Source organism: Acanthochromis polyacanthus, chromosome 14, assembly GCF_021347895.1.
Source record: "Acanthochromis polyacanthus isolate Apoly-LR-REF ecotype Palm Island chromosome 14, KAUST_Apoly_ChrSc, whole genome shotgun sequence".
Classification (NCBI taxonomy): domain Eukaryota; kingdom Metazoa; phylum Chordata; class Actinopteri; family Pomacentridae; genus Acanthochromis; species Acanthochromis polyacanthus.
This window is the reverse complement of record NC_067126.1, coordinates 24978970-24991078: the sequence shown is the minus strand read 5'-3', so window position 1 is coordinate 24991078 and position 12109 is coordinate 24978970. Positions and strand designations below refer to the sequence as shown.

The following is a 12109-nucleotide window of genomic DNA, read 5'->3' as shown; positions in this document are numbered from 1 at the left end:
TACTGGGGATGGAAACAGCCATCATATTTGTGTGTAAGGTTCAGACTTAGAGGTGTGAATGCCTTTGTTTGCGTTGAGGTTTTATGGCCTTAATACACAGTTTCGGTTTCTTTCTTTTTAACTTTCAAAGGAATATCTTCCATTAGAGTAAATGTTGTGACCAGACAACAAAGAATCTGTAAAATATGTGAGCAAAAAATATTAATCTAACTGTGACCTTATTTGATATTAGAGAGGCCAACCAAACATCTGATCAGAAATCTGATTTAACTTCATTATTGTTTGCTCGAACATGAAAACCACCATACCACACTAGTGTCACAACAATTAAATGATTGCTGTACACAACACACACACCAACACAGACAAGAGGCTGACAGTTTTAACTATCTTCAGGAAAGACATATTCATCTCACAATAGGGTCGTACACAGGCTGCAGTGAGCAAAGTGTGATTTGCTTGTGCAACATCTTTGACACCAGCCCACAGGGTTTCCGTTGGGGGAGTTGGAAGACTGACAATAAAAGGTGGTAGGGGGGCTCTGAAAACTAAACGGTTCAGCCTTTTACTTGAGTAGAACCACAATCCTCATGATGAACTGCATCGTATACTTCTTTCTGCTGGTCTCCTTCACTGGTAAGATCACATGAAATCCCTTTTAAGACTATTGCTGGCAGAGAAGTGAGAAATAACCAAAGCAGACTTTCAAAGAGAAGATGATTTTTTTTGATGAGATTTGTTTTGAGCAGATATAGACTGTGATGGAGTAACACAACGCATTTTGCTTTTGTAATAATGGCCATAATATATCTATAGCTATAACTTGTGTGTTGATTTCACGCTCTCTTTCCATGGAAGGGGCCTCTGCCAGTGGTATAGTAGGTGGTAGGGTGTCAAAGCCTCATTCAAGACCCTACATGGCATCACTCCAGTTTGGCAAACACCATTCATGTGGTGGGATACTTATTCGGAAGGACTTTGTTCTGACGGCAGCACACTGCAAAGAGTGAGTTTTTTTTCCCCCATCAGAATTAAAGAATAAGGATGCATTTTTCATGTCACAGTTATTACACAAGATAGTTTAAGCTAAAAATTCTCTTTATTGTATTTATAGTCTTGCACTCTTGGACACTATTTGCACTCTAAAGCACTTTAACGTTTGTACATACTTTACATAGGACATTTTGCTTTTTATGTTTTTCGTATTGTTTGTTTATTATTTATTGCACATTTTTACATATCTGTCTGTATTTATGGGGGTGGGAAATGTACTCTTTCTCCTGTAGCAAACAAATTTTCCCTTGGGGATTAATAAAGTATTTCTATTCTATTCACTGCTGAATCAGTTTTGTTTCATAACTATTTGTCATCCACTTAAGATTTGTAGTAAATATTTTGTCATATGTGAAACGTAAACCATGTGAAAAAGATTAACGTTGCATCATTTATATGTGACAAAGTTACAGACAAGAAGGACCAAGACCAAGCTGATTAATACCTTTCATATAGTATTTTTATATGATGCTATAATAATTGTAATTACATACATCACAACGCTGAGCATAACTAAATATTTTTAAATCACTTCATTTTTTTGTCAGCCAACAAGAAATGACAGTGGTACTTGGTGCACATGACATTACCAAGAAAGAGAAAAGTCAGCAAAGGATCCAAGTGGCCAAGTACTACCCGCATCCGAAATTCAATGGAAAACATGATTATGACATTATGTTACTTCAGGTAAGCCAAATTTTGAAAATTTTCACATCTAAATTTACAAGGAATTTTATATCTATTTAAACTATTTTGTACATTGTAGTAATAAATTAAGTTTAATTTTCTGCATGAAAAATGAACTTTTCGTGAAAAATAAGAATCGAAGCAAAGATCACTTATTTTCTGTTCTTTTTTACAGTTAAAAAACAATGCCACGCTGAATAGGTATGTGAAGCCCATTGGACTGCCAAAGAAAAATGGCAAAGTTCCAGCCAACGTTAACTGTACTGTGGCTGGTTGGGGAAGGACGGGAGCTGACAGTCCTGCCTCAAATGTTCTGAGGGAGACCACAGAGAAGATGCAATTCAGTGATGAGTGCAAAAGGAAATGGCAACAGTATTTCAATTCTAAGAACATGATATGCACCAAGTTTTCCAAAAAGATGGGTGGGGTTTGCCAGGTAATCAAACTAGATTTGAAGCAGACTCACAAATAGAAAATTTCACAAACTGTTATTTTTTATTGATGAAAAAACCTACTCAATCAAGTCCTTCTGTTTCCTTTCTTTTAGGGAGACTCTGGCGGACCGCTCATCTGCAACAGCAAGCCTCAAGGTATAACAGCTTTCACCGATCCCACAGACTGTAATAATCCAAAGTATCCACATGTCTTCACCAAAGTTGGTGCTTTTATCCCCTGGATTGAGAAAGTGATGCAGAAATCAGGGAATGTTGCATGAGCAATTATTCATAGGCTCAGAGTACAGCTTTTTCTTTATTTGCTTTTTCAATGATAATGCTTGGTAAAACAAAATTTAAAAAAAAAAATGTTGGTCTGAGTTTTGAATTCAAAAAGACAAAGCATGTGTATGCATTTTTTACACATGGAACAAGCAGAAGTTATTATATTAAAAGGTTTGCAATAAAAAACAAACAAAAAATTGCTAGAGCATGACTCTTTATTTCTTCATTGGCACAACTCCATTTTGCAAATCTGTTGTGTAAATCTATAAACTACTTATATATGTTTTATAGCTGATGTTTCAGCCAGTGGGAGCAGGGTATGGGGGTGTAGTCAGAAAGTGTGATAGCTGACAGGTAGTGTGAAACCCACAGATGTTATCACCAATCCACAGACCACTGCAGTCAAATGTAAAACTAGATCTACACGACCAAGTTATCTTTGTGGAATTTAAATTGAACAATTAATGTAAATGCCAACTATTATTAATTATATTGCAGGTCAAAGAAGGTTGAATGAAATTTGTCCACATTTGACATATTTATACTTCCCTCAGTACATCCACACCACAGAGATGAAAGTTTGTATCAATGCTAATCTGTTTGACAGGCTGCAATAGATAAGTAAACACTGCAACATACAACTGGAGTTTCTCACCTTGTCAAAGAACCTGCAAAGTGTTATTGTATTTGATGTGCCTGCTACAAGGTATCTCGGGTTGGTGCTGAGTCAAAGCTAATGTGTGCTTGTATAAAATGTCAGCATAGTCCAGTAATGACAGAAGAGTTACCTAAATTACAACTTTTCTTATGTTCAACAGAAAACATGATTTCTTCCTCTAAAAAACGTCATAATTTGCAGACATGTTTGGTCACATGGTTTGGAATTTTCCAAACTGCAAGATACTTTCACTCCAAGTCTCTCCCACCTTGTGTTAGAAAACTGCAAATTTTGTCAGACAAACAGTTTTTTTTTGTTGTAATTTTGTAGTCTCATAAGAACATGCTGAGAAAACAAGTAAGAAATAAACTTTAGTCAATCCAAAGTGCTGCAGCAGTCTCACTTTTAGAAGTCACTCTCACTAGTCTAGTGGTTGTTTTCAGTCTGTGGTGTGTCCACACTACAGCAGCAGCAGCTTTTCCTGTGCTGGTTAGCCACTCTGCCCACCTTGTAGCGTTTCAGGTTGTTAGTAGAAACTTCTTCATTTCTGTAGTATTGTGCACATCTTCCTGTTCTCCAGGAAGCTGCTCATAGGTCTCTAAACAAAGGTTCTGCATTTCACAAACTGCTTAAGTTTTAAATAAAAATGTATAGCTTGAACTAAACTACATTTCAAATGTTTCCATGGATTTCATTTCACCTATTTAACACCAAGTGATGTGCTTTAACTCATTTACTCAAAATAAAACCTTTTTTTGTGCCAGATTACCTGCTTTTGTGCAGGGACTAGAAGCTGCAGATGTGACAGCTGACTATGAAAAGTGTTCTCTTACTTTCATCAATCGCTCAATTGCAAATCCACCCTCAAAACAGGGAACAACAAAACACTCTCATAGCAACTGAGAGACAATCCTCAATCCTAGCTCAGTACTAAAAATAATAAAGGCTGAAGAAAATGTGAAGATTTCCACTGACTCTGTCCTACTAGACAACCATCTGCATTGAAACAAACTCTTATTACTTCTACATATGTATTTCATATCATACATATTTCGTCCATTGCAACATTAATGATAAAAGTGACTGGAAATCACTTTTATCTAAGGTAAAATAAGGTAATGTGTACAATACATTGTTCTGTCTGACTGTAAATGGAGACAAAAAATTCAGAAAAGACAATCCACACAATTCATTATGTGTTATAACTGGACCTGATACTATAATCTATCCTGAAAAATACTGACAAGTCAATATCTTACAAGATAACTTCATGACCAGGCAAATCAGTGCATATTAAACATACAAAACTGCCCTATAGCTCCACCTAGTGGATGGTGGAAACAGTAGAATACACTACACATGGGTTGACATAAAAAATAATAAATAAATTTGTTTAATAGCACTCAGACAATGGGAGTATATATGAAAACTCTTTTGAAGTGGATTAAAAAGACATGATTCATTCAAATTCCAGGACGAGTACTGACTGAGTATTTTAAGTCATAGAACTCCCCTAACTACAATTTTTTGTAATCTTCTCTCAAAATATCACACCAAGGTGCACAAATCCAAAAAGAGGACAATGCTGACCTGCAGACATCTCCACCAGACAGGCCTTTAGCTTGTCATTGTTTCATAAAAAGCTTTAATAGTCAATTTAGATCTGTATAAAAACAAAATCAAAGCTATTTCAGACAAGAAAAAATACTGGGGATGGAAACAGCCATCGTATTTGTGTGTAAGGTTCAGACTTAGAGGTGTGAATGCCTTTGTTTGCGTTGAGGTTTTATGGCCTTAATACACAGTTTAAGTTTCTTTCTTTTTAACTTTCAAATGAATATCTTCCATTAGAGTAAATGTTGTGACCAGACAACAAAGAATCTGTAAAATATGTGAGCAAAAAATTTTAATCTAACTGTGACCTTATTTGATATTAGAGAGGCCAACCAAACATCTGATCAGAAATCTGATTTAACTTCATTATTGTTTGCTCGAACATGAAAACCACCATACCACACTAGTGTCACAACAATTAAATGATTGCTGTACACAACACACACACCAACACAGACAAGAGGCTGACAGTTTTAACTATCTTCAGGAAAGACATATTCATCTCACAACAGGGTCGTACACAGGCTGCAGTGAGCAAAGTGTGATTTGCTTGTGCAACATCTTTGACACCAGCCCACAGGGTTTCCGTTGGGGGAGTTGGAAGACTGACAATAAAAGGTGGTAGGGGGGCTCTGAAAACTAAACGGTTCAGCCTTTTACTTGAGTAGAACCACAATCCTCATGATGAAATGCATCGTATACTTCTTTCTGCTGGTCTCCTTCACTGGTAAGATCACATGAAATCCCTTTTAAGACTATTGCTGGCAGAGAAGTGAGAAATAACCAAAGCAGACTTTCAAGATCAAGATGTTTTTGATGAGATTTGTTTTGAGCAGATATAGACTGTGATGGAGTAACGCAACGCATTTTGCTTTTGTAATAATGGCCATAATATATCTATAGCTATAACTTGTGTGTTGATTTCACGCTCTCTTTCCATGGAAGGGGCCTCTGCCAGTGGTATAGTAGGTGGTAGGGTGTCAAAGCCTCATTCAAGACCCTACATGGCATCACTCCAGTTTGGCAAACACCATTCATGTGGTGGGATACTTATTCGGGAGGACTTTGTTCTGACGGCAGCACACTGCAAAGAGTGAGTTTTTTCCCCCCATCAGAATTAAAGAATAAGGATGCATTTTTCATGTCACAGTTAATACATGAGATAATTTATTCTAAAAATGATTCTTATTGTGTTTATACTCTTGCACTCTAAAGCACTTTAACGTTTGTACATCCTTTACATAGGACATTTTGCTTTTTATGTTTTTCGTATTGTTTATTATTTATTGCACATTTTTACATATCTGTCTGTATTTATGGGGGTGGGAAATGTACTCTTTCTCCTGTAGCAAACAAATTTTCCCTTGGGGATTAATAAAGTATTTCTATTCTATTCACTGCTGAATCAGTTTTGTTTCATAACTATTTGTCATCCACTTAAGATTTGTAGTAAATATTTTGTCATATGTGAAATGTAAACCATGTGAAAAAGATTAACGTTGCATCATTTATATGTGACAAAGTTACAGACATGAAAGACCAAGACCAAGCTGATTAATACCTTTCATATAGTATTTTTATATGATGCTATAATAATTGTAATTACATACATCACAACGCTGAGCATAACTAAATATTTTTAAATCACTTCATTTTTTTGTCAGCCCACAAGAAATGACAGTGGTACTTGGTGCACATGACATTACCAAGAAAGAGAAAAGTCAGCAAAGGATCCAAGTGGCCAAGTACTACCCGCATCCGAAATTCAATGGAAAACATGATTATGACATTATGTTACTTCAGGTAAGCCAAATGTTGGAAAAGTTCACATCTAAACTTACAAGGAATTTTCTACCTATTTAAACTATTTTGTACACTGTAGTAATAAAATAGGTTTTCATGTGAAAAGCGATTGTTTTTTAATGAAAAATAAGAATTGAAACAACGATATCTTATTTTCTGTTCTTTTTTACAGTTACAAAACAATGCCACACTGAATAGGTATGTGAAGCCCATTGGACTGCCAAAGAAAAATGGCAAAGTTCCAGCCAACGTTAACTGTGCTGTGGCTGGTTGGGGCAAGACGGGAGCTAACAGTCCTACCTCAAATGTTCTGAGGGAGACCACGGAGAAGATGCAATTCAGTGATGAGTGCAAATACATCTGGAAAAAAGATTTTGATTCTAAGGATATGATATGCACCAAGTTTTCCAAAAAGAAGGGAGGGGTTTGCCAGGTAATCAAACTAGATTTGAAGCAGACTCACAAATTAGAAAGCAGCCACTTAATTAAACAAAACACATCAATAATTCTGCAGATAGAAAATTTCACAAACTGTTATTTTTTATTGATGAAAAATAGGTGTATTCGCTTTACAGCCTACTCAATCAGGTCCTTCTGTTTCCTTTCTTCTAGGGAGACTCTGGCGGACCGCTCATCTGCAACAGCAAGCCTCAAGGTATAATAGCTTTCACCGATGTCACAGATTGTAATAATCCAAAGTATCCACATGTCTTCACCAAAGTTGGTGTTTTTCTCCCCTGGATTAAAGAAAAGATGCAGAAATCGGGGAATGTTGCATGAGCAATTATTCATATGCTCGGAGTTTAATTTGGTTTTTGGTTTTTCAGTGATAATTCTTGGCCAAATATAAAATATAAAAAATGTTGGTCTGAATTTTGAATAAAAAAAGACGAAGTATGTGTATGCATCTTATTGCACGTGGAACAAGCACAAATTATTATATTCAAAGATCTGCAATTAAAAAAAAAACAATAAATTGCTTGAGCATGACTCTTTATTTCTCAACTGGCTCTACTCGGTTTTGCAAATTTGTTGTGCAAGTCTATAAACTACTTACATATTAGCTGTTTATATTACGATTACATATTACATATTATTTATTAGCTGATGTTTCAGCCAGTGGGAGCAGGGTATGGGGGTGTAGTCAGAAAGTGTGATAGCTGACAGGTAGTGTGAAACCCACAGATGTTATCACCAATCCACAGACCACTGCAGTCAAATGTAAAACTAGATCTACACGACCAAGTTATCTTTGTGGAATTTAAATTGAACAATTAATGTAAATGCCAGCTATTATTAATTTTATTATAGGTCAAAGGAGGCTGAATGACATTTGTCTACATTTGACAGGTGATACTTCCCTCGGTACATCCACACCACAGAGATGAAAGTTTATATCAATGCTAATCTGTTTGACAGGCTGCAATAAATATGTAAACACTGCGATATACATCTGGAGTTTCTCACCTTGTCAAAGAACCTGCAAAGTTTTGATGTGTCTGCTGCAAGGTATCTCGGGTTGGTGCTGAGTCAAACCTAATGTTGGCACAGTAATAATCGAAGAGTTACCTAAATTACCCCTTTTCTGAAGTTCAACAGAAAACATGATTTATTCCTCTAAAAAATGTCAGAATTTGCAGACATCTTTGGTCACATGGTTTGGAATTTTCCAAACTACAAGATACTTTCACTCCAAGTCTCTCCCACCTTGTGTTAGAAAACTGCAAATTTTGTCAAACAGTTTTTTTTTTTGTTGTAATTTTGTAGTCTCATAAGAACATGCTGAGAAAACAAGTAAGAATAAACTTTAGTCAATCCAAAGTGCTGCAGCAGTCTCACTTTTAGAAGTCACTCTCACTAGTCTAGTGGTTGTTTTCAGTCTGTGGTGTGTCCATTAGAGTGCCTATATAACGAGAGTGGCGACATGACGGGTCCAAAAAATTTTGGTCACGTGATCTATAGGAGCCATTTTGTTTCCTATTTATGAACGCCGGTTATGCCTGTTAACGTTGTTTACAACGCAGAGAGTAATTCTAGGACTTTTTTGGCTTCATAAATACCTGAAAAATGACGGGCTGTTGTGCCTTTGGGTGCACAAATCGATCCGAGAAGGGATTACACATGTTTAGATTTCCCAGGAGTAGTGAAAGAATGAAACTGTGGGAAAATAAAGTCCGGAGAGTGGGATGGAAACCGACTTCATCATGATTTTTGTGCCAGGTTAGTCCCATGTATGTACTTTCATGTTATGATGTATGGGTGAATGACAGATAGAAAAGTTTGATGTGATTTTAGGCAGTTGTGGTTATTTTGACTTTGACCATTTTCATGCATGGAGATGCATGAAATACGGGCCGCTGAAGTTTAACGGGTTACCCCGTTAAACTTCAGCGGCCCATCTGAGCTTCGACAACAGCCTCCCTGTTCATTCACATGATTTCAAATTCAACAAACAGCTGACAGTTTTCTGTTTCCTATTTTCTGTTTTCCGTCCAACCTGCAGTCACTTATCAGCCTCATATGACCCGAACAGGCTCCGTGTTCTTCACCTGTTTCTGGGCTGTTAGCCGTCGTTAGCATGAGGATGCTGTTAGCCATATGCTTACAGCTGCAGCACCGTACAGGCGGACGGGAAAACGTATTTTACTAAATTGACCGAAGCTGCAAGCTCGATGATAGAAACATTATACACCCATGGAAAGCTTAGATTCTCATGAATCCGCCGGTATAAACCACTTTCAGATGTGATTACCACAGCGGGTAATATAAACACATTTGTCCAACAAACAGCAAATAACGTAAACAGCAGAACTCACCTTTGAAGGCTCAAAACTAGTCACAGATGAAAATATTCCACAAAACAGCCATAACCTTGGACATCCAGACAAAACAAGCGAGTAAATTATTTTGTCCAAAACATGTCTTGAAATCAGTAAACAATCCATAGTGTTCGTGAATGTGCCCTCGCGCTGCACGTCCCATATTGAGTGAATGGAAACAAAATGGCTTCAAATCCCCAGTTGTCGCCACTCTCATTATATAGGCACTCTAGTGTCCATACTACAGCAGCAGCAGCTTTTCCTGTGCTGGTTAGCCACTCTGCCCACCTTGTAGAGTTTCAGGTTGTAAGTAGAAACTTCTTCATTTCTGTAGTATTGTGCACATCTTCCTGTTCTATCAGGAAGCCGCTCAGAGGTCTCTAAACAATGGTTCTGCATTTCACAAACTGCATAAGTTTCACTAAAAATGTGTAGCTTGAGCTGAACGACATTTCGAATGTTTCCATGGATTTCATTTCACCTATTTAACACCAAGTGATGTGCTTTAGCTCATTTACTCAAAATAAAACCTTTTATTGTGCCAGATTACCTGCTTTTGTGTTTCGTAAAAGGCTTTAACAGTCCATTCATATCTTTTTAAGAAAAAACATCAAAGTATCTCGGGTAGGAAAAAACACTGGGGACTGAAACAGCCATCATATTTGTGTGTAAGGTTCAGACTGAGAGGTGTGAATGCCTTTGTTTGCGTTGAGGTTTTATGGCCTTAATACTCAGTTTTTTCTTTTTTTAACTTTCAAAGGAATATCTGCCTTTAGAGTAAATGTTGTGAACAAACAAAGAATCTGTAAAATTTGTGAGCAAAAAATTGGGACTATCTGATATTTGATATTAGAGAGGCCAACCAAACATCTGATCAGAAATCTGATTTAACTTCATTATTGTTTGCTCAAACATGAAACCACCATACCACACTAGTGTCACAACAATTAAATGATTGCTGTACACAACACACACACCAACACAGACAAGAGGCTGACAGTTTTAACTATCTTCAGGAAAGACTTATTCATCTCACAATAGGGTCGTACACAGGCTGCAGTGAGCAAAGTGTGATCTCAACCTTTGCCTGTGCAACAACGTCTGACACCAGCCCACAGGGTTTCCATTGGGGGAGTTGGAAGACTGACAATAAAAGGTGGTAGGGGGGCTCTGAAAACTAAACGGTTCAGCTTTTTACTTGAGAAGGACCATGATCCTCATGATGAAATGCATCGTATACATCTTTCTGCTGGTCTCCTTCAGTGGTAAGATCACATGAGTCTAAATAACCAAAGTAGACTTTCAAGATCAAGATGTTTTTGATGAGATTTTTTAGTAGGTGTAGATCGTGATGGAGTAATGCATCACATTTTGCTTTTGTAATTTCTTCAGGATATAAGGGTAACAATATATCCATAACTTGTGTGCTGATTTCACGCTCTCTTTCCATGTAAGGGGCCTCTGCTAGTGGTATAGTAGGTGGTAGAGTCGCAAAGCCTCATTCAAGACCCTACATGGCATCACTCCAGTTTCAAGGACGCCATTCATGTGGTGGGATACTTATTCGGAAGGACTTTGTGCTGACGGCAGCACACTGCAAAGAGTGAGTTTTTTTTTCTGCCCATTAGAACTAAAGTGTAAAGATACCTTTTTTGTGTGTCACAGTTAATACAAGATAATGGGCACTAATTATTCACTGCGGGATCAGTTTATTTTTTTCAGAATTATTTGTCATTCACTAAAGATTTGTAGAAAGTATTTTGTAATATGTGAAATGTAAATGATATGAAAAAGTTTTGTTTGTTGCATCATTTATATATATATGACATTGTTACGGACATGAAGGCCCAAGACCAAGCTGATTAACACCTTTAATGCAATATATTGTTTGATTTTGTAATCATTGTAAGTGCATATATGAAAATGCTGGGCATAACTGAATATTTTTAAATCATTTCATTTTTTTGTCAGCCAACAAGAAATGACAGTGGTACTTGGCGCACATGACATTACCAAGAAAGAGGAAAGTCAGCAAAGGATCCAAGTGGCCAAGTACTACCCGCATCCGAAATTCAATGGAAAACATGATTATGACATTATGTTACTTCAGGTAAGCCAAATTTTGAAAATTTTCACATCTAAATTTACAAGGAATTTTATATCTATCCAAACTATTTTGTACATTGTAGTAATAAATTCAGTTTAATTTCCTGCATGAAAAATGAACTTTTCGTGAAAAATAAGAATTGAAGCAAAGATAACTTATTTTCTGTTCTTTTTTACAGTTAAAAAACAACGCCATGCTGAATAGGTATGTGAAGCCCATTGGACTGCCAAAGAAAAATAGCAAAATCCCAGCCAACACTAACTGTACTGTGGCTGGTTGGGGAAGGACGGGAGCTGACAGTCCTGCCTCAAATGTTCTGAGGGAGACCACGGAGAAGATGCAATTCAGTGATGAGTGCAAATATAAATGGCAACAGTATTTCAATTCTAAGAACATGATATGCACCAAGTTTTCCAAAAAGATGGGTGGGGTTTGCCAGGTAATCAAACTAGATTTAAAGCAGACTCACAAATAGAAAATTTCACAAACTGTTATTTTTTATTGATGGAAAAATAGGTGTACCGGTAATCGCTTTACAGCCTACTCAATCAAGTCCTTCTGTTTCCTTTCTTTTAGGGAGACTCTGGCGGACCACTCATCTGCAAGAGTAAGCCTCGAGGTATAACAGCTTTCACCGATCCCACAGATT

General features: G+C 36.9%; 1 protein-coding gene across 4 annotated transcripts; it reads left to right on the top strand.

Annotated features, from left to right (window-relative positions):
* The first annotated feature begins 536 nt into the window (after positions 1–536).
* Positions 537–12068, top strand: LOC110945475 (granzyme B-like). 4 transcript variants are annotated; one of them, XM_051959233.1, is made up of 5 exons: positions 537–636; positions 5677–5824; positions 6396–6534; positions 6707–6967; positions 7147–7655. In XM_051959233.1, exons 1-5 carry the CDS (start codon positions 591–593, stop codon positions 7312–7314), a joined length of 762 nt encoding a protein of 253 aa, XP_051815193.1. In that variant the 5' UTR covers positions 537–590; the 3' UTR covers positions 7315–7655. The 4 variants fall into 4 exon arrangements, with proteins under 4 accessions (XP_051815193.1, XP_051815194.1, XP_051815195.1 ...); XM_051959235.1 differs by lacking the exons at positions 5677–5824; positions 6396–6534; positions 6707–6967; positions 7147–7655 and adding exons at positions 859–1006; positions 1602–1740; positions 1916–2176; positions 2288–3355 and having other exon boundaries at positions 591–636; XM_051959232.1 differs by lacking the exon at positions 537–636 and adding an exon at positions 5358–5458.
* The last annotated feature ends 41 nt before the right edge of the window (positions 12069–12109 follow it).

Bases quoted from the DNA above. Each gene is read 5' to 3' on its own strand.
- LOC110945475 (XM_051959233.1), top strand. From the start codon at position 591: ATGATGAACTGCATCGTATACTTCTTTCTGCTGGTCTCCTTCACTG. The intron at 6,535-6,706 runs GTAAGCCAAATG...TCTTTTTTACAG, and splicing joins ATGACATTATGTTACTTCAG to TTACAAAACAATGCCACACT. The intron at 6,968-7,146 runs GTAATCAAACTA...CCTTTCTTCTAG, and splicing joins AGAAGGGAGGGGTTTGCCAG to GGAGACTCTGGCGGACCGCT.